Source organism: Stegastes partitus, unplaced genomic scaffold (genome assembly GCF_000690725.1).
Source record: "Stegastes partitus isolate 25-593 unplaced genomic scaffold, Stegastes_partitus-1.0.2 Scaffold676, whole genome shotgun sequence".
In the NCBI taxonomy this organism is placed as follows: domain Eukaryota; kingdom Metazoa; phylum Chordata; class Actinopteri; family Pomacentridae; genus Stegastes; species Stegastes partitus.
The window spans coordinates 277104-298238 of NW_007578407.1; the positions used below are offsets into that span (position 1 = coordinate 277104).

At 43.8% G+C, this 21135-nt stretch overlaps 2 protein-coding genes across 2 annotated transcripts in view; both read left to right on the forward strand.

The window, feature by feature from the left end:
• Positions 1-9156, forward strand: part of dclk3 (doublecortin-like kinase 3) — a 9558-nt gene extending 402 nt beyond the window's left edge. Inside the window, exons 2-7 of the mRNA XM_008290499.1 lie at positions 1187-1398; positions 1708-1839; positions 4313-5503; positions 7968-8100; positions 8191-8358; positions 8462-9156. Of these exons, the coding sequence (XP_008288721.1) occupies positions 1187-1398; positions 1708-1839; positions 4313-5503; positions 7968-8100; positions 8191-8358; positions 8462-9156 (2531 nt within the window). The remainder of the gene's footprint in view (positions 1-1186; positions 1399-1707; positions 1840-4312; positions 5504-7967; positions 8101-8190; positions 8359-8461) is intronic.
• A 1418-nt stretch (positions 9157-10574) lies between these two features.
• zftraf1 (zinc finger TRAF-type containing 1) lies at positions 10575-18974 on the forward strand. Its single transcript, XM_008290492.1, has 6 exons — positions 10575-11679; positions 12809-12903; positions 14543-14686; positions 15744-15955; positions 16122-16300; positions 18549-18974. Exons 1-6 carry the CDS (start codon positions 11392-11394, stop codon positions 18759-18761), a joined length of 1131 nt encoding a protein of 376 aa, XP_008288714.1. The 5' UTR covers positions 10575-11391; the 3' UTR covers positions 18762-18974.
• The last annotated feature ends 2161 nt before the right edge of the window (positions 18975-21135 follow it).

Below are 21135 nucleotides of genomic sequence, written 5' to 3' on the forward strand. Positions count from 1 at the left end.
ATAGATAGATAGATAGATAGATAGATAGATAGATAGATAGATAGATAGATAGATAGATAGATAGATAGATAGATAGATAGATAGAACATTTAGTATAGTATTTATATAAAGAGTATAGTAGGGTATAGTTGTATCCCACAGAGTTGTAAACACAGGCAATGCAATAGAAAGAAAAAAAAGAGAATACACATAACTAATATATATATATATATTTAGTCCATTCCATTCTAAAACATACATACATGTACATCCACATATGTCAAATCTGCATTCCTGTTGCATTTGTAAGGTATTGCACTTAAACAGATAAATGATTCCAGTACAACAAGAACAAGAGATCAAATTTATGGATCAAATGCATCAGCCAGACACATAAAGGGTCCAGGTTGAGCTGTAATTTGTTGAGCAGTGTGATAGAAGAAAACATGGTTTCAAACTGTTGCTCTTATATTTGGAACCCACAACCATCCTCCACCACAACGTCCCCTCCACACACACACACTGTGAAAAAAAAAGGCTGATTCAGTCAGACTGGCCACAGCTGCGCTCTGTATGTCCACTGAGAAAAGTGTTTTTGTGTGTCACTATGTGCTCTCCCTCTCAGACCAGGGGTGTCTTGTTAAAAGGGGGGCCCTGGTTACATTAGAGCTACAGGGTCTTGTGTTTCTGTCTGTTGTTCTGGAACAAAACAAAAAAAGAAAAAAGAAACAAACCCCCAGCTGAGCGGACGGATAACATCTCTCTGTCTCCCCCGGTGCCAGAAAGTGAAACGTCAAAGATGCTGTGTGTCTCTAATGCTTCATTAATCATGCAGATTCAGCTGAGCCCGAACCAGGTCAGGCAGGCTTTTGTCGGGGTGGGTGTGTGTGTACATACGTGTGTGGCTTTTCATGACTTAAGGAAGCCTAAATAATTCAGTCGGTGGGGCAAGGTGCTTGAGGAATCTCAAATGGCCCTTGCACTCCGTGTGATGGAAAACACTCAAATCTGATCAGCCGGATTTGCTTTCACACTCACACGCGCACAGTCGCACAGGATGAGGAGCTGGTGTTGTGTTACTTATGAGTTTTCCTTTGTGTGCAGGTCTAGAAGAAGCCCACCGCCGGGACAATGAGCTCAGTGTTATTAAGCACACTTTCAATAGTCTAACTCTTGCTTTCTCTCTTTGTTCCTCTCTCTGCTCCAGTTCCTCCAGTTCCCTTATTGAAGCGTCCTGGTGGCGCTGCCCAGCCGTGGCCCATCCACACCCACCCTGCAGGACACGTCCACCGGTCCCACTTCCCTCCTCCTCTTCCTCCTCACCTTCCTCTCTTCCACACCCGCCACGCAGAGGAGAGCGCCGAGCGGCCCCATCTGGTCACCATCGTCCGCCCGTGTGGTCAAAGCACGATACGGAAGGTGAATTCAATATTTAAACCAAGGAGTAGAAACGTGTTCAACAACCTACAAGAAAAGTCTAGTTGCTTTATTACTGGGATTACCAGGACCTGAAAAAGTGAGAATCTAAAGTAGGGCACTCTCCATGAAGGGTTTACAGACTGTGACACAGTAAAACACAGATAAATCCACCTAAAAGTGCTTCTTATTAACAGGTTATAATCGATCTTTATAGCTTCAGTAACTGACTAGCCATTGCTTTCTGAAGACTCCTATTATGTGATGAACTCCTTGACTATGCTGTGATTTTTGTCTCTCCGTGCTCACAAGGTGACAGTGCTGTTGAACCGCAGGGGCGTGGTGTCCTTCGAGCAGCTGCTACTGGATATCTCGGAGGCGTTGGGGTTTCCTCGATGGCACAGAGCCAGAGTTACACGCCTTTACACGACACATGCACGAGAGGTGAGGCCCAGCCGAGACCAGGTTAACTGACAGACCCTATGAACCTCCTGCATTCGTAACAAAGCAGCATCCAGAGTTAGTACTCGGCTCTAGGTTTGCTGTGTGGCAGATTACCTCACCAGTCCTGGGAAAACTATAAGATTTATATACAAAATGTGAGTATAAATTACATTTCAGGTCCCTAAATTTTCCCAACTACACGACCTCATGTGTCCTCAGCTGTAGCTACAACCCTATACGGCCTTCCTTCACAAAATGAATCAAATATTTAACCTGCTAGAAATTCCCAGGGCAAATAATTCGTGCTCTGCCACAGTAAAGTTCCTGTCTTTGCACTCTGCACAGTTTTCTACACTGGAAAAGTACTGAGCCCCAGATTGTGCTCTTACCATGCAACAAGCAAGCACAAATCATGACACAGGGTCCATCTTTAAGACAGATTTGGTAATGAAGGAGGATATAGTTGTGTAAACAAACTTGAAATAATTAGTACAACCCATTGACAAAGACTTGTTTTTGAGGTTTTAGCTCCCCAGCATAGCACCCAACTTTGAGCTGTTGGTCAACACACCTTTATCCCAAATCCGCCAATATTAATTGAAGTACATTAATTACTGGAGGAACATTTTTTGGGCTATTAATATAAGATACAAACAGCCTTGGTAGATAAAAGTGATTCACTTTTCTTTACGAGACAACATTATTGCACTGTAAGGCCAATTATACAGTCGTGACTCAATAATCCGACCCTTAACAATCTGAAAACGTTGCTATCCAACAGGTTTTTTAGGAAAAACTAACGGAACCCATTAAAAACAGTCTTAACATACAGCCTTGGATTCCGACTCCAACATGACATTTTCTGTCACAAATAAGGATAACGGTGTATTATCTGACTGAACAATCCGACAGATTGGCTACGTTCAGACTGCATGATTTAATGCTCAATTCGGATTTTTTTGTGAAATCTGATTTTTTTTTTTGCGAGTTCGTTCACATTTCCAGTTAAATACGACTTGTATGCAATCTGCGGTGTGAACTTCATACGACCCAAAAGTGTCCCGCATGCACAGAAGAGGACACGACGACATCACACGCCGCAAGTGTGCTCAGTGTTTGAGGAAGCAAACACGGATGGTGTATCTGCCACTCCCTTTTCGCAACCGATGGTGGAAACAGAACTGTGACCGCTAACTAAACTAGCATCATCAGCCAAATACTGCCTGTGCGTTCCGGCCACTTCCACCCCGTCAGAGCGCTCCCCCAGGGGTGGAAGTGTCCCCTGACCACGCCGAATATTCTGATATTCATTAACTGGGCCTGAATATCCAGAGACCAGAAAGTGCTATTCGGACCAGCCCTACTAGTTATTATAACAACTATGAACAATAAATAACAACAAATAACCCTTCAAGTATCAAGCCCTTCTTGTATCTCGACCTCCGTCTTGACAATCCGACAGCCTTGCTATCTGACATAAAAGAAGGTTTTACATTAAGTGTCGGATTATCGAGTCATGATTGTATTTACTTGGGGGTTTTATACACATCAGTGGGTGAGGTAGCTAAAAAGCAAGACAAGAGTACAAAGCAAAAGAGTGAAACAGTTTTTAAGAAGTGTATAAAACAGGTTAATAAACATATATACAGCTACCACTGTTGAATGGATGAATATCGTAATATCATTGATCCCTTCACTCCCTAAATGTCCCAACATTGGACTCCATGTCTAATCAAACAGTCTCTAATAGCTCTGGGGGAAAATCAAGATTGTTTAAAAACTTGTTCCATTTTTGTTTTTTACTCTTTTTGCCTTTTATCTCAACACATCCATATGGTGTTTTTTATACACTGGAAGACATATTATAAGCCACATAAGCAGTCAACACCCTGACTGAACATTTCCACCTTGAAATTGCAGCACACAAATGACGGCCTCAAAAACACAGATTCAGACTTCCAGGGTTTCACACATAACAAATCAATGCCGTTAGCTTGCAGGGTGCAACTTTCTGTGTCATTGTTCTTTAGAATCAGTTTTTACTTGGAGCAATGAAATACTTGATGTTACAGTTGTTAAGTTGCCATCGTGTTGCGTGGAGCAGTTTTACAGTAGAGTCGCAGGTGAGCTGGTGTGCTCGAGCTGCAGCGAGTGGGGAGGGGTGAGTGGAGAGAGTCGGGGATGTCATGGATATGCACAAGCAAGAGGAAGTAACTGCAGATACAAGTCATCTTCAAGCAGAAAGGGATTACTATCCTGTGTTTTTCAAAAATTATTTCTTCTATTCACACTGCAAGGCTGAGAGACTCATCATTCTCCACTGTTCTCTGTGTTGTCTGTTTCACTGCCATGCGTCTGCAGCAGAGTAACACCTTTTCAGATTATATTGCAGAGAACAACAAACAACAACAAATCTGGTGCCTGGTAGTTTAAGACTATGTCTAAATAGCCATTCCCTCTGTTTCTATCGTAGGTTAAAGGTGTGTGTGATTTCTTCCGAGGCGAGGTGGCCTTCCTGGCTCTCGGTAAGGCTCGTCCTGAGCTGAGCGGCGTGCAGGACGCTCTGGAGGAACTGTTTCCTGAGCATTCGCATTACCGAGCCGAAGCACTGCGGGCCTGGGAGAAGAAGCTCCGGCTGACACCAGATAAAGCTGCCAAGGCTGACAGTGGATACAGCGAGGGGACAGACAGCAGCGGGACTAACCAGGAGACGCACCGAGACACAAACACACATGTCAAGAATCACACCAATGCTCACACGTCTCAACATACAGACACACACCACACCCAAAACTGTCATTTAGACTCTCAGAAGCCTCATAAAAAGAATTCATGCAGAAAACCTGCTCTCCTTCCCAACCACCTGCAGAGACTGCATGTCAGAGGCGGAGTCAGGGAGAGACAACCTTCAATTATTGGCCCATTCAAACATGAGGAGGGTCTCAGAGAAGCAGACATCCCATCTCCTACACTGTGTGACAAGTGCTTAGCGAGAAGAGGTAAACATCAGGGTCCAGAACTGATCAGTTCACTATCAGGGAGGGTCCCACTGCCTCCTGTGTCAAGGAAGCAGAGAGGAAGTTCTCATATAGAGCAGGAAGTGAAAAATCTGGATCATTTCAACGACCCTCCAGCTGCTCGGCCAATCAGCAGAGATGAGGAGAAGAGCCTCGTACAAGTTTCAAATGCAGCTCTGGATGAAAACAAACAGACCAAGGCGACCTTTGACCTCCCCTCAGACGGCAGCGACGTCACACTGGAGGACATTGAGCGCTGCTACGACATCGGACGCGTGGTCGGAGATGGGAACTTTGCGGTGGTGCGAGAGTGCCGCCGTCGTGACAACAGCCAAAACCTCGCCTTGAAGATCGTGGAGCGCTCCAAGCTGATCGGTCGAGAGCACATGATGCAGAATGAGCTGAGCCTGCTGGGTAGCCTGTGTCACCCCCGGATAGTGCGGCTGTTCGCCCACCACCACACGCACACCCACTCCTACCTGGTGATGGAGCTGGTGAGCGGAGGGGATCTGTTCGAGGCCATCAGCGACAGGGGCAAGTTCCCAGAGGCGGAGGCAGGACTGATGGTGTCGGACGTGAGCGAGGCCCTGAATTATATCCACTGCAAGAGCATCGTGCACAGAGACCTCAAACCAGAGAACCTGCTGGTGGGTATCTGGGGTTAGAGAGAGTGGAGTACTCATTTTCTGGAGTTTTTGGGTGAAATTATCTCATTTTCAGCCAATAAATCTCAGCGGCTGGATATGAGGATAATCTACTAGAAGCTGGAGCTGAGGAACAGCATCAAAAAATCTAAAAATAGTCACTTTAATATCAGTGAATCTTATCTTAAATCGCAATAAATTCTTTTTTCTGTATTGTTGCTTTGGTAATAATGCAAAGAAATGCACTATTGCAGTCAGATCAATGTGTTTTTTTGACAGTGGCACGATTTCTGTAATGTTGCCTCTATACACCACCATAATGGATTTCAAATAAAGCTCTACAAGACGTGACTGAAGTGTAGATTTCCAGCTTTGCTTCAAGAGGTTTAACTAAAATATTGCATTAAATGTTTCGGAATTACAGCCGTTGTTTCATACTTCCCACATTATCACAGTCTCAGGAGTAATTGGACAACTAACTCATAAGCAGTTTCGTGGCCAGCCTGTTTCCTCATTATTTCACGACAAATTAAGGAGATAAATGGTCTGGAGTGAATTCCAAGAGTTGAATATGCATTTGGCAGCTGTTTGTGGCAACTTTCAATATGCGGTCCAAAGATTTGTCAGTGCAACAGCAGGTGGGCATTATTAGGCTGAAAAAAAACAACAGACCTATCAGAAAGACAGCAGAAACTTTTGGAGGAAGAGGACTTGAAATCCATTGTGGTGGTGTACAGAAGCACAATTACAAAAATTGTGTCACTGTCTGAATACTTGTGGACACGTAAGACATCAGATTGAATAAAATATGATTAGAACCTAATTTATCTTATTATTTGTTGGTGCAAACAGTAAAGCCTTAAAAATGTTTGAATATAACCACAATGGTAAATACATCACAATTTATTGTATTTCTAAATTCAAAAATAGATAAATTGTCATTAGAAGACACCTTTGTTACATTTTGACAGTAAAAAGAGACGTATTATTAAATATAATCTGTAAAGCAGTCATAAGGTTTACGTTTTAACCCCAAGCATTGTCTGGGTGTTTTTTTTGGTCCTGGTGCACTTTTAATCGCTGTGGACAAATTTTTCACTACAATAAAAAGCCCTGCACCTCTATGGAAACAGCACCACCATGGCTAGAAGTTGAAAGAATTCAAAAATGTTTTCTATGCAGTATGACACAAATATAATGCTATAAATCTTTTTTTTTTTTTTGATTTTTCAAAACAAAAGGATTTTAAAAACCTGGAATCAACATGTATGACCCTTTTATTCAAGTGTCCAGAGGTGTTGCCAAGACTCGAAAAAAGGGTGACTCTACATGCGACAGATACTTGCATTTTATTGCATTTCTATTCTTGTCTCCTCTCTCTGTGTAAACACAGCCTGCTGTTCAGAAATCTCTGAATTTTTGTCATGTGACTGTCATAGCTGAATCACTCAGAGCTTTTCGGTCGTGCTGAGGAGTGCAAGACGTTTAGCTTTTATCTTTTACAAAATCTGATTAGTGCAAACTGTTAATTTTTTTAGATTCTTTTAAATAAAACGTACAGGATAAATAGATTTTGATGAATATCACGTTTTAAGCTTAGATTTGGCTGTTTGACAAAACAACATATTACAGATGAGTAGATTAAAAGTCTAAAATCCAGTGGTTATTTTTCTTTTTAAAGTTTCTCTCTTTGATAAATGGGGTCATTTGCGTTTTTTTCTTTCAAAAGAAAATATTCTTTCAAACCCAGGGCTTAAAGCAGGGGTGTCGAACTGCGGTCCTCGAAGGCCACAATCCTGCATGTTTTAGATGTTTCCCTCTTCCAACACACCTGATTCAAATGATCAGCTCATCATCAAGCTCTGCAGAAGCCTGATAACGATCCTGATCATTTGAATCAGGTGTGTTGGAAGAGGGAAACATCTAAAACATGCAGGATTGCGGCCCTCAAGGACCGGATATCGACACCCCTGGTTTAAAGGGTTGAAGTCATTATTATGTGTTTAACTTGAAGCACAAGATAAATAAGATGGAACCTTGAGCAGAACCTTTGGTGTTGATGCACAGATGAAAAAGTCCTATTAGCGAGGCAGCAGCGGAACCACTGCAGGACCGACCCAGAGACACAGTCTGAATCTCTTGATTAAGATACTCAAATAGGGAATATTATTCATGTGGTGGGAGACTCGTATCATATATTAAACAAACTTACTATCTAGCTTCAGGTGGCAGGAGTCAGAATTCAGCTACAACTTTTTTCAGCTGCTACCAGTGCTCATGTTCATCGAACCTAACGTGAAGGTGGAATTAATCGTTTTTGACACAAAGTTGAGTCAATAGTTCAGTAGTTTGCAAAATCCAAAATGCACAAAAATATGTGGCAAATGTGGATGCCCTAGGAACTGTTTGCATATATTATATAAGCTCAGCTCTGCCTCTATCTTGTTTTTCTTGTTCTGTTTCCCAGATAGAGCAAGTGGCTGCAGGCATCTGTAGGCTGAAACTGGGAGACTTTGGTCTGGCCATGGTAGTGACTGAACCAGTCTTTACCATATGTGGCACACCCACGTATGTAGCCCCCGAGATCCTCTGTGAGACAGGTAAAGGTCATAATGTCCCTCCTGTTTCTGAATTTGTTTCTTCAGTGTTTTCTTATTCTGAAAAGATTTGTTTGTGGTTTTGCCCATTAGGTTATGGTGTAGCAGTGGATATATGGGCTCTGGGAGTGATTCTCTACATCCTGCTGTGTGGCTTCCCCCCATTTCGCAGTCAGGATCGGGACCAGGAGGAGCTGTTCCAGCTAATAAAGCAAGCGCAACTTCATTTCCCGTCCCCCTACTGGGACCCCATCTCAGAGGGTGAGATGTATAGATATGCACTGCGTGCTGACACAAATGTAATCTATACACACAGCCGCACATAAATATACAATCTGTTTTTCGTGTGTGTGTTTGTGTGCAGAAGCTAGAGGCCTTGTCAGAGCTCTGCTTCAGTCGGACCCCACAGTGAGGCTGACGGCAGAGCAGACCCTCCTGCATCCCTGGGTGAAAGCTATGGCTTCGATGTGCAGGCAGAGGGCGCTCACAGACAAAACTCAGAGGAACACCACAGCAGAACCAGAGAGAGTCCAGACAGCAACTCAAACAAACACAGCCGAACCACTGAGAGACAAGGGAGGAATCACACCGAAAGAGCTCATCAGACACGATGAGATGAACACAGGAAGAGGGCAAGATGAGAACAAACCGCCGCAGCCACAATCAAAGGAGACGAGCGCAGTCCACATCATGTCTCCATCATTTAAAGAGGCCACACCTGGGTCCCCTTTGCAAGAAACACAGGATCCAGATCCAAACACAAACTGCATTGATCTCAATCATCTCAGCTCCCCAGCAGCCCAAACTGAGCCTCCATCGATTAGGACACATTCAAAACAAACCAGCCAACATCCGTCACCTCCAGATTCACCATCTCCAACCAACACATCTCAGCAAACCACAGCGCGTCAACACAACCCATCCTCCGACCCGGCGGCAGTTTCTCCTACTCAGTCTCCTCATCAACACAACTTAGTTTCTCCACCCAACCACCCAAGCAAAAACCATAAGGAGCAGAGCGGTCACACCACCATCAGCCATCCACCCACACAGTCCTGATATCGCTGTTAATCTCCCGTTTGACCGTGTGATTAGATCAGGGTCATCACTCTGCTTGTTCCGGACATTACCGCTGAATCTTGGACTGACCTGCAGATGGTGTGATTTACTCTCCTGGGATGAATGGGGTCTGATTGATGGAGCTGGATACATCTCATAAATGTGTGTAATCCATTTGTCCTGCAATCATAAATTAATCATGAGATGTTATGCAATGGCCGAGGTATGAATCTGTCTGCGTAAGAGGAGGATGGGAAGTAGTAAAGCAAAGCACTGTGAGTTTGTCATTTAAAAAAAACAAAAAAACGTGTGGTGTATAAATGAAAACACATTTTTATTTTACTTTTGTTTTGTTCTGCAAACCATGTTGAGGATATCGTCTGTTGACACTGATCCATCCTCGTTTTATATTCCTAGAAGTCTATCTTAGGATCATCCATCTTGCAACAGTTGTTTACTACATGATTACAAAATAGCTATTCAGAGGGCTGTTGTTTAGTCTCAGTAAATTCTTCCACGCCATCTTTCTGACAGTGTGTTTATTGCACTTATTTTGAACTGGGTTGGGTTGGCATCAAACTGATTTGAATTAATATTACTCACATTGTGTGATGACAAATCTGAGTAATTTAAAGTGTGGTATGATCCAGTGGCTAATAGTGGGGTTGGCTTAACACTGAGGACAGTTTGTGACCACATACAGCTACTGGGTAAAGCTGTGTGTGCATAGCTGAGGGTGGCATATTGCTCTCTTGCCATTCCACACAGACCAAATAAGGCATATCTGTCTGTCCAATGGGAGTGGTTAGTCCTGTCCCTCCCGATTGCAGACAGCTGACACTCTGACATCCTGCCCCACCCACCTAAACACACACACACACACACACACACACACACACACACATACATACACACACAACCCCCCATCCTGTGCACATACACTCCTGCTAAACCATATATCTGGGCCACGGATGGCATGAATAAGCATATAAATGCATATGACCTACTGTGAGCACCTAAGGGTAGGGTGAGGCTTTCTTCCATCACCCTGTTTTCCCAGATAAATTATTTGTGCATCTTCATCTCCCAAACAAACACAGGGTGCCTTATAACCGGTTGAACCACTGAATTGCAGTGACAAGGCCATAAACATGCAGAGAGCATACCAGAGCACCAGAAACAGGGTGTTTTTAGGTTTAAAGTTGAGCTTCTGCTGCCACACAGGCTGCTGTTGGGGTGATATAATATGTAAATGTGGCTCATGAACATTTAAACTATATGGAGGATGGGTGCTTTAGTAGAGTAGCCTAAATTTGTCGCATATCAGGTTTTGGTCACCTTTCAAGTCCTGCCATACTCTGACCCGCAGGTGCTCACTACGCATGCGCCTTTAAAAACTCTTTAAATACCCCAAGTCATCTGCCACAACAAAACATTCCGCTGTCAGCCAATTCACGGCTCTGTTCAAGTGTTACCGGCGCTCAGAGGCCCTCACACAGACAGGAAATATATTTACTTTCAGATACGCAACTTCTGTGACTGGCCACAATCGAGAACCTGCCCGAGTAATAACGAAACTGACCCGGAGTCTGTGCAGGGTGAAGTCGGGGGAGACGGACAGGAAAAAAACAAAGATGGCTGTGTAGCCAGAGAGACAAGTCCCAACAGAACTGTCTCTATCCGCGGCTTTAATCACCGACACGTCCCGTGGGTCCCGTGGACAGTCAGCCGGTACCGGAGCAGGGACGCAGGGAGAAGCCGAGCTGAGCCGCTGGTGCACATCGTTGTAATCTGCTGTCATTGCGAATAACGGCGTCGAGAGTGCAACAACAGCTGAGAGTTGTTTTTGTTCTGCTGGGCAAAGGGAGAGGACTGCTGTGTTTTTGTCAACGCAGCTAGCCGCATAGTCTGCTAGCCTCACTGTAAGTCAACAAAACTAGTCGACATTTAATCTAACAGATAGTCATAATTACATTTTGCACATGATCTCGTTATTACATTTCGATTGGCTTGTTAAAATCCCAGTTGGTACGTGTATGGTGGCATTAATAATAAGTTAGCTGCATTCCTTCCTGACAGCCTGCTGCCGAGGCGTTAGCTTAGCTAACGTTAGCTTGCTGTCAGCTGACCGTTAGCTTGACAGGTTGTAAGCTAGCCCTGAGCTAACCTGCTAATATTTCGGGCTCAGCCTGGTCGCGGCAGGTACATATCACAAATTTTGAGACAGCCATCGCCATGTCTTCACTGGAAGAGAGAGACGTGGGCGTTGCGGCCGCCCCTGGCTCCTCCTCGGCCGGCCTGGGGGTCGGGGCCGTGGGGGCAGCGGTGGAGGCTGTCGCCGGGGTCGCAGCCATGCAGGAGGAGGTCGGGATACGGCGAGAAGGGCCCGAGCCTGACCCAGACGAGCCACCCAAGAAGAGGGTGAAAATACCCGAGGGAGAGTCAGGGAAGCTGGAGGAGAGACTGTACTCAGTGCTGTGCTGCACCGTGTGCCTAGACTTGCCCAAGGCGTCTGTTTACCAGGTAAACGTGGTGTCAATCACAAACCTCCCCCCATAACCCTAAACTTACCGTCAAACATCAGCAAACCAGCTGAAGCTCATAACAGGAGCTCACCATGAGTCACAGCCCCAGATCCCCACCTTCAACCTGTTGAATGTGTTGGCCAGCTCCATTTATTTTTAGTGATACTGGATCCAACACAGGCCCTATACTGAGTGTACCTATACTGCAGATTGAGCCATGAGGCTGAGAGACCAGACACAGCCAGGCCGGGTGGCCAGCTGAGTTGGCTCAAGTTTATGACATTATACTGTGAATTATCCTCAGATAGTCCTCAGCAAAAACCACATCCCCAAACCCCACACAGGAACGCAACCAAAACCTAAAGTTTAATTATAGCTTTTGCCCTTCCCTCCAACCCACCGAACATTGTCCTTAATGACCTCAAACTGCTGTCCTCAATGTCAAGTGAGCACATTTGTAATCAATCATTGTCAGTCGTCAACATTCACATACCTTGCTGTGCGTTGCAGTGCACACTTCCAACATTTATGTTAAACATTTATTAACAGTGTAAACACATGTCCACATTCTTTCCGTACATTATATTCAGCACATAAATACATATATCCCAGAGAACACTAATGTTATTCATGTAGAGAAAATTCTAGCTCTTCCTCTATAAACACACTTTTAAGTTGCAATCTTACTGTTGTGTTTGACAGACAGTGTGATTGGCTTTTGCTCTGTTGTTGTTGGACAGCTTTAGCCAATCCACTGTGATAATTAAAATAGATTCTAAATAAATATGCCTACCCTTAGCCAAACAGAAGTGATGATGTTACCCCCAAAATTACATGTTTTGATATAAATAGAGGCTATAGTCCTGAAACAGTCCATGTTTTTTCATAAACATTTTCTCAAAGTATCTGTTTTCAAGTGGTCCTAATTAGTAGGTTTTAAATTAACCCTTATTATGCTCACATTTTGTGTCATACCATTTGACAAGAGAATATTAAATCATGTCATTCCAACTCTCTACATAGGCATATTTTTGTCATATTCCCGTCTCTTCCTGTGTAGCATCCTCAATAATTATTTTTTTCACTTCCCCCAAACCCTCTGTTTGATTGACCTTTTTCTACCACAGTGTACCAATGGACACCTGATGTGCGCCGGCTGTTTTATCCACCTCCTGGCTGACTCTCGTCTCAAGGAGGAGCAGGCCACGTGTCCCAACTGCAGGTAAACCAAGTTAACTGTACATGTAAGCACTTCGTACAGTACAAACTACAGACAGGTGACAAATTAAAGGAAAAACCTACACAAAGAGTCTTAGTGAGGTGTTTGGACTCCACGTGCTGAGAGAACAGCTTCAGTGCACCTTGACATTGATTCTTCCAGTCTCTGGAGCTCTACTGGAGGGATGGATCACAATTCCTCCAACAATATTCCCTCATTCAGTAATGTTGAGTATATATAAGCGTTCAGCGGGGTTGAGTTTAGGGCTGATTTGTGAAAGGCATCTAATTGTGATTTTTCTCTCATGTATTGCTAATAGATTTGTGATACAATTTGCTTAAAATCAAACTTCATTCCAATATTCACTGTGTAATAGATATAAAACGTGATGGAGCTTTATCACATGAGACAGCAGCAAAAGTTGGACATTAGGAAGACAGCATTCGTTTGTAAAACTTTTTTTTTTTTTGTAAGATTTATTTTTGGGCTTTTCCACCTTTAATGATAGTGACAGTGAAAGATAGACAGAGAAACATGGAGAGGAGAGTGGGAGAATGACATGCAGCAAATGAGCCGCTGGCTGGAATCGAACCCGGGCCACTGCATCGGGGACTATAGCCCCTGTATATGGGTCACCTGCCCTACCCGCTGAGCTATTCAGGCACCCAAGTTTGTAAAACTTTTGACACAACAGTGTAAAACCTGCGTCAGACACACTGCATAATATACCGCCTATATTGCAGCCTTTGCAATTTGCTGATTGCCTCGTTTCAAACTGTGATTTCCGTTTGAAATTGATTATTTGTTCAGCCCTAGTTGAGATCTAGTAACTGTGAAGGCCATAGTATATAATGGATGGGGGCACTGCCACTTTGAAACAGACCACTCCATAAAGGTGATCACGCAGAACAGCTTTGCATTGATTTGCAGTGATCCATCCCTCTAAGGGCACAAATGTACCCAAACTACGTCAGCAAAATTTTCCCCACAGCATAACAGAGCCACCACATCTCCCCACTCTAGGGGTCAAGCGTTGTTTTTTCCTCTAATTTGTCATCCATCTGTAGCTACTGAGTCACTGTGGTTAATGACTGTAGCGATGGGGTGGAGCTGAGCATCACTGTGTATGGATATTGTTACATCCAAATCACATTAAGTTTCATACTGTTAAATACCATTGAAATTTATCTCAACACAAACACTTGTGCAGCTAAATAATTTAAATTTAGGTACACATTTTGTCAGACTGAATGCTTGTTTGTTCCCTTGTTCTTTGAGTGGATAAAGTTCTTAGGATCACAAGTTACCCTTATATACACACTTTCATTTTTAATTCCTCCCATCCTAGTGTTTCATCTGGTAGACTTTATACAAACAAGATCATTTTCTCTCAAAATGCCTCATGCATTCATCACTAATGTATGGGCACAGGAAAAAACACCTTGATTAGCTTTATCTTATGGTATGTGTCTAAATTTCCACCAGCAAGTGACAAAAGCACAACTTTCCTATTACCCAGACTGCAACTCAACTCACGGCTGTGCGCTGGTCACAAACTCACATGAACATACTCTGCATGGCACAAATTTTTGCATATACCCCTACACTGAGGGATGATTTGAGGTTTTCTGTGTTTGTGTAGGTGTGAGATCAGCAAGAACCTGTGCTGCAGGAACCTCGCAGTGGAGAAGGCTGTCAGTGAGCTGCCGACAGAATGTACCTTCTGTCTAAAACAGTTCCCCCGCTCCAGCTTAGAGAGACACCAGAAAGAGGAGTGCCAAGACAGGTATACATCACACGCGCATACATACACGCACACACGCAGAAGCACCGGCCACACTTGTAGTCAACATGTTATTGAAAGTGAGAAAAGAAATGAGTTCCAGTCAAATGTTCCAAAACTATCAAATTAAACCGCTTCAAACTGTGACTGGGGGGAGTCCAGCCGCTTTCAAAAACCAAACGAAGGCGGCAGAAACAACATGTCGGCAGCGCTGTTGCGTACTCGTGTTTGTGCGCTCGTGGTTACCCAGCACAGTGTCACACGGGGTTAATGTGGGGAAGATGGAGGAGCATGTGAGCTGCTGCTTCTGAGGAGAAAAACTGCTAATGTGATTACCGACTGCGCGCTTGTGATGCTCAGGCCGTGCGTGAAATCCCATGGGGTTGTTGCTATAGCAACAGGTGACCCTTCTTAGGACAGCGGTGCCGGTGCTAGTGTTGCTATGACAACAGCCATGGCAGTCACCAGGTGTTTGTGGTCGGGTCAGACAGAAAATTATGCTGGTCTCCTGAGGGGAGGCGGTGAAGCTGCTATTCTCAGGAATGCCATCATCATTTTTTCAGGCGCTGCTCATTTGAATATGAACTCAGTAGTTAATATGCTGTAATTATAACCAGTGATTACAGGTGTTTTTGTTGTGAATCCCATTTAAATGCCTGTGAAAGAAAAAACTTTTCGGTTTAAGGGATTAATTATGTAAGCGTGGCTTTAATTAGCTTTGCTTCACTACAGAAGCTAACTAGTACCTTTCATATTTTTAGTACCTTACTTTACTGCAAGAAAGTAATGAGTAGTCATTGAAGAGCACCTCTATCCACGACGTACTTGATATGAATCTATGTCTTTCTTTCCTTGAGGTTGGCTCTCACTGAACACTTATCATTAGCGCTGCGTTAATTTGCCACAGTTCACAACCTAGGTTAATTAGTACCTTTGATATTATCACCTTCCACTCACTAAAAGTGCTCATCATAAAGCGCCTCAGTAAAGGATCTAATTCACATGAAGCCACGTCTTTGCTTCCTTTGTCTTTAACGTTCTCTTGCCGTTGTGTTGCCAGGGTGACACAGTGTAAGTACAAGAGGATCGGCTGCCCCTGGCAAGGTCCGTTTCATGAGCTGCCAGCACATGAAAGTGAGTGTTCTCATCCAACTAAGACTGGTACAGAGCTGATGGGAATTCTGGGAGAGATGGACCAGAACCACCGCAGAGACATGCAGCTCTACAACAGCATCTTTAGTCTGCTCTGCTACGAGAAGATTGGGTTTACAGGTACATACACGAAAAAAATGACATTTTAGACGCAAGTAGAGTTTGGTGATGGACTTGAGAAGAAATGATCTTAAAGTAGCACCTGCCTTACAGTAGAAATGCTGCTTTACTTTATGTCCTCTTTTTGGCTCTTTTTAACTTGTTCTCCACTTGCGTGTCCATCCAGAGGTTCAGTTCAGGCCGTACCGCACCGATGACTTCATCACTCGCCTGTACTATGAAACACCGCGCTTCACTGTTCTCAACCAGACGTGGGTGCTGAAGGCCCGCGTCAACGACTCCGAGCGCAACCCCAACCTCTCCTGCAAGCGCACCCTCTCCTTCCAGCTCATCCTCAAGAGCAAGGTACACTCACTGCTCTATCTGTCCGTGTTTATTTTTAAACAATCTCTGTGGCTGCGTGATTTCAGGGCTCCTGATGCAATGTGGAACTGGGAAATGTTTATTTAACACCTGAGGATTATTGTCATTATCAGTTAATCTTTTACGGATAATTATTTGATGTCTAAATTTCTAAACAAAACAAAACAAAAAAAACCCTCAGTGACAGTTTCAAATCCCCAGTTTTCACCAATCAACAGATGCAAAACATTTTCATTTGACAAAAACCCATAATATTCATCAGTGAGAAGCTGAAATAAAGAAATATTTTTTGTTTTCTCTTCATCCAATAACGAATCATTTCAGCAGTTCACGGTCTCTGATAAGCAACAAGAAACTACACAAGTGAGGTAATTTGAGGCAATTTAAAGAGCAGATTGCAGGCTGGCGAACCCAATAAATTATTGTGCAGAAAAAAATAAAGCAGAACTTAGATATTATGAAAAATGTGCCAACATATAGACTGCAGTCACATGTAGAGCAGTTTTTGTAAAGGAAGTTTCTACCTGCCTAAACAAACTCAAGATGGTTGTGACGTCACAAGACGGAGAAAAGCCAAACAACTGTAGGTCTAATTTAACAATCAGAAATCTGTCTCATGACACTAATTTTGACACTAAAGAAGTCAAAAAATTATATTAATATTCATATCATGGAACGCAGCTTTATAATTTTTAGCCTGCTTAGCAACAGATAACGGCTATCGGCAAGAAATTAATTTGCAGTATGAGGTGAAGTGATGGAGGGCAGGTGTCTTGGTGAGGGATCGATATTAACTTTGTGTTATGTCACAGTACAGTAAAGTTTACTACCAAATATCAGAATATAACAATACAGTTTTGGCTGTTTAATATCATGGCACTGATACTTACCCATAACAGAAACTAATGTGTGAGGATTCGCTGACATCAGTCACATCTCGCCTGTCTAACATAAACCAACACTACACTGTACGGTGCCACATGAGAGAGAGAACAAGAGCTGACTAATTTAGAAGTTTGCAAACACAAAAGAAAACTAACAGTGCACAGTTCGCATTTTCTTCGAGCTAAATCTCCGATCTGTGATCATTGCTCCCGCTGGCACCTTTACTAGAAGTTGCTGTGTTTACCTCAGGAAGTGCACCGGCAATCAGTCTCACGAGGTTCTGGTTTAGACATCCCATCTGGAACTCCAGTGCAGCTCCTGGAACATAATCTTTATGTCCAAACACAGAAGACTTCAGTGAAGTCCTGTCACTGAAACTGCACAAAACGGTCCCAGAGTTACGCCCCTCTGTTCCCCCCACTGGCCTTGCAGTGGCAGTGCAATAGTTTGTCAGCTTAATTGTCGGAATTGTTTACAATTGTATACATCTTCTTAGACGTTGATAAAGGACCTGCCCACGGAGTCTTGTATTTTCACCACACTCTTGCTGCTGAAGCTCTCCATGCTTTCTAAACTCTGGTGGTGCTCTTCACTTTTTGTTGCTGCCCATTAGCCAGATTGTAAGGAGCTTGTCTGGGTTCTTTTGGACTCTTTTGTGGAGACTAAAGCCTCCGCATCACCCAGAAACTCTTGCATTGCCACTGCAAGGTCAGTGGGAGAACAGAGGGCCATAACACGGGAAACGGAACCTCACTTTGTACGTTAGAAAAGGTGTGAACTCAGTGTCCTGACAGGCTGGAGTTTGTGCAATATGCACATGGACAATAGTTCATTGTGATAAGTGAAGCAATTAGCAAAAAGATAAATGTTCTAAAACACAGCCAGTCAGACTCACAGCCACCTACTGTTGCACAGCATGCAGAGGCAGGACTCAACCTCTAGTATGATGTGATATGACATGTTTGAGTACTGCTTAAAATGTCTGCTTTTTAATCCGAATCTCTGCCTTTATGTCTCAAAAAATAAATATTGTGCTTTGACGTTTCAAACCATCCTGTCCAAAAAGTCAGCACTGTATTTATTTATTTTTAATCAACCAGCAATTTGCTCTTGAAACATGATTGCCATTATATAGTTTGTCCACCAGAGAGCACTGACTTGTAGATTTTCAGCTTAAATTTGAGCCTAAATTGGTTCCACTGATCAAGTAACCAAACTGATGAACTGTAGTTGAAAGATTTAGTTTTTTACGTTTATGGCGAAAACTTGTGTACGTGTCAGCCTCAAGAGTCCAGCTTGTGTCGGGATCTGTGTTCACGTGTTGGACGTGTTTCCGTGTGCGCAGGTGAACTCCGCCCTGGAGTGCTCCTTCCTGCTGCTGAAGGGGCCGTACGACGACGTGCGGATCAAGCCGGTCATCCACCACCACTCCTTCAGCAACGACGCCAACGAGACCGAGTACGTCCCTCTGCCCATCTCTGACTCGGTGGAGTGCAACAAACTGCTGGCCGCCAAAAACATCAACCTGCGCTTGTTCATCTTCCAAGTCCAAAAATAAAGAGCGAGAGAAGAGATGAAGGAAGAGGAGGAGGAGGAGGAGGAGGAGGAGGATGAAAAGGACGAGGAAGAAGGAGAAGAAGCAGCGGAGTGATGGAGGGCGAGAGAGGATGCGATGATTAAAGAGAGACACCACTGAACCATTGATACCTCTTAACACCTACACACACACACACACACGCACACACATTCACATGCTCAAGCACACACACACAAACACCTTTACGCAGGGTACTCATGTTTACACACACACACACACACACACACACACACACACACACCACTAATTACACTTACCTCCTTTTACAAGATAGTGAGACCCCTTGCTCGGGAAAGCTGTGAGTTGCTATGGAGATGGGTGGGCATTGAAATGGGATGGAAGGGTGGGGCGTTGGCAGTGTTGGCGGCGGAGGAGGAAGGGGGGGGGGTTCCGAGACGGTTGGTGTGTACCTGTGGTTTGTGACCGACCTTTTCACCCGTTACACCCACAGCCAAAGGTAGCACACACACCAACCAAAGCAGGGTTTGCTGGATGTCGCGTGCATGTTTCTGTGTGTGTGTGTGTGTGTGAGACAAACAGAGTTCAGCGACGGACGCCGGAGCGCAGCCCCGAACTCTGTTTGCATGTTCAAATGTCCCAAAGACGTGATAATGTGAAAACAGAGTGACTGACTCTACTGAGCTGTTCTTTGGACACGTGAATGGAGGTGGAGGGCATGTACGTGTGTGAGGGTGAGTGTGTGTGTGTGTGTGTGTGTGCGTGTGTGTGTTTTCCCCTCTTTCTCTACACACTTTACGCCCGTCAACTGTTTCCTTCTGTTTTGGCAAAAGCGACCACTTTGCGTGTCGGACTTTGCCATAATAGATGAAAGTTCCCCCCTTCCACCTTTCATCAAGAGGAGAGACGGCCTGGCTGCATGCATATTTTAGTTCTTCGGATTATTCCTCCAGCTGTGGTTATATTTAACCTCCAACACTAATACCATTTTTATTTCTCTTAACCCTGAATATTTAAGTACCTGTGAACTTTTTTCTTTTTAGTTGGGTTTTAGCGTGTGAATGGCTGCCTGTTTGCGTGTATGTGTGTGTGTGTGTGTGTGTGTGAACAGATCATAACTGTGAGTTCCTTGTGAACATGTCCCCACGTGAACAACTGTACAATCCTCGAGGACATAACTAGCAAGGCTGGATTACCACCAAAACCTTCAGGGGCCCCGGTTTCACCGTGTCGGTTGCTTTTTGGTAATTTATTCACTCTTTAATTAGTTGGGAATTTGCACTGCTGAAGTGAAATATCAGCTGGGTGACACATTATAACAATCTTTTTAGGTTTAACACTTTGGGTAAATTGTTTGAGCTCATATTAAAATTACATTGTGAATTTTTCTTTCTTTTTTTTTTTTAAAAAACAAAGTTGTTTATTTCACTGTTTGTTTTGTCCAAAGCCATTTTTGAAATTGCCTGATTTCAAAAGTAATCAAACCAAATTAAACACTCCTCACAACGTCAGTAAAAATGTTTTTTTTTTTTTTGCGAAGTTGGGTTTCATCAAATTACCACAAACCGACTGACCTACAGAAATTTTGGGGACACGTTGTATTGCAGTATAAGAGAACGGACTCTACATACAGTGTGGGCACGGCACTTGATGGAAAAAAATGCGGAGGCAAAGCATCACTTTCTTGTTGCCTCCAGCCACCAATTTTTGCTTCTGGCCCCACGAGGACAAGTCGAGAAAAAGCCCAAACTGTGAGAGTCTCGGGGCGAATGGGACTCTGAGATCAGCAGCCCTCTAGAGAAGACTTCTGTTTTTTTGTTTTTTTTAGGGGGGGGCGGCGGAATCTGACATTAGGTGGTGATGGATGGTGTGTGTTTGCGTTTGTGTGTGTGGCAGGGGTGGCAACGGGGAGGGGTTTACCTTATCATGGTGACATATTAGTGTTAGACTTACTTGAACGAAAACGAGAAGATGTTACTTAAGTAGATCCTACTGTAAAGCAGATAGATCTCTCTCCTCCTGACCTCTACTTCCTGTATTTCTGTGTTTTAATGCTTTGTCTCTATGCCAGTGGACTCACTCATCTCACTATTGGCTGTACATGTGCCTTTTATTAAAGATCATGGAACCTGCTCTGCTGCCTCTGCGTGTCTGAATGTAAGAAAGAACAAAAATAGGCCTGGCCCCCGTGAAAGCGTCGGTCTGTATAAATTATGCATTCAGCGCCGCGGTTATGAAATCTAAATTTAATTTTAAGGCCTAGCGTGGATGATGGATATGTTTCATTGAATTTGATGGGAGGGAATATGAATCACTTTCAGTACAAAATGAATTACCCGGCATCGGAACAATAACACATTGGCACTTATTGCTTGCA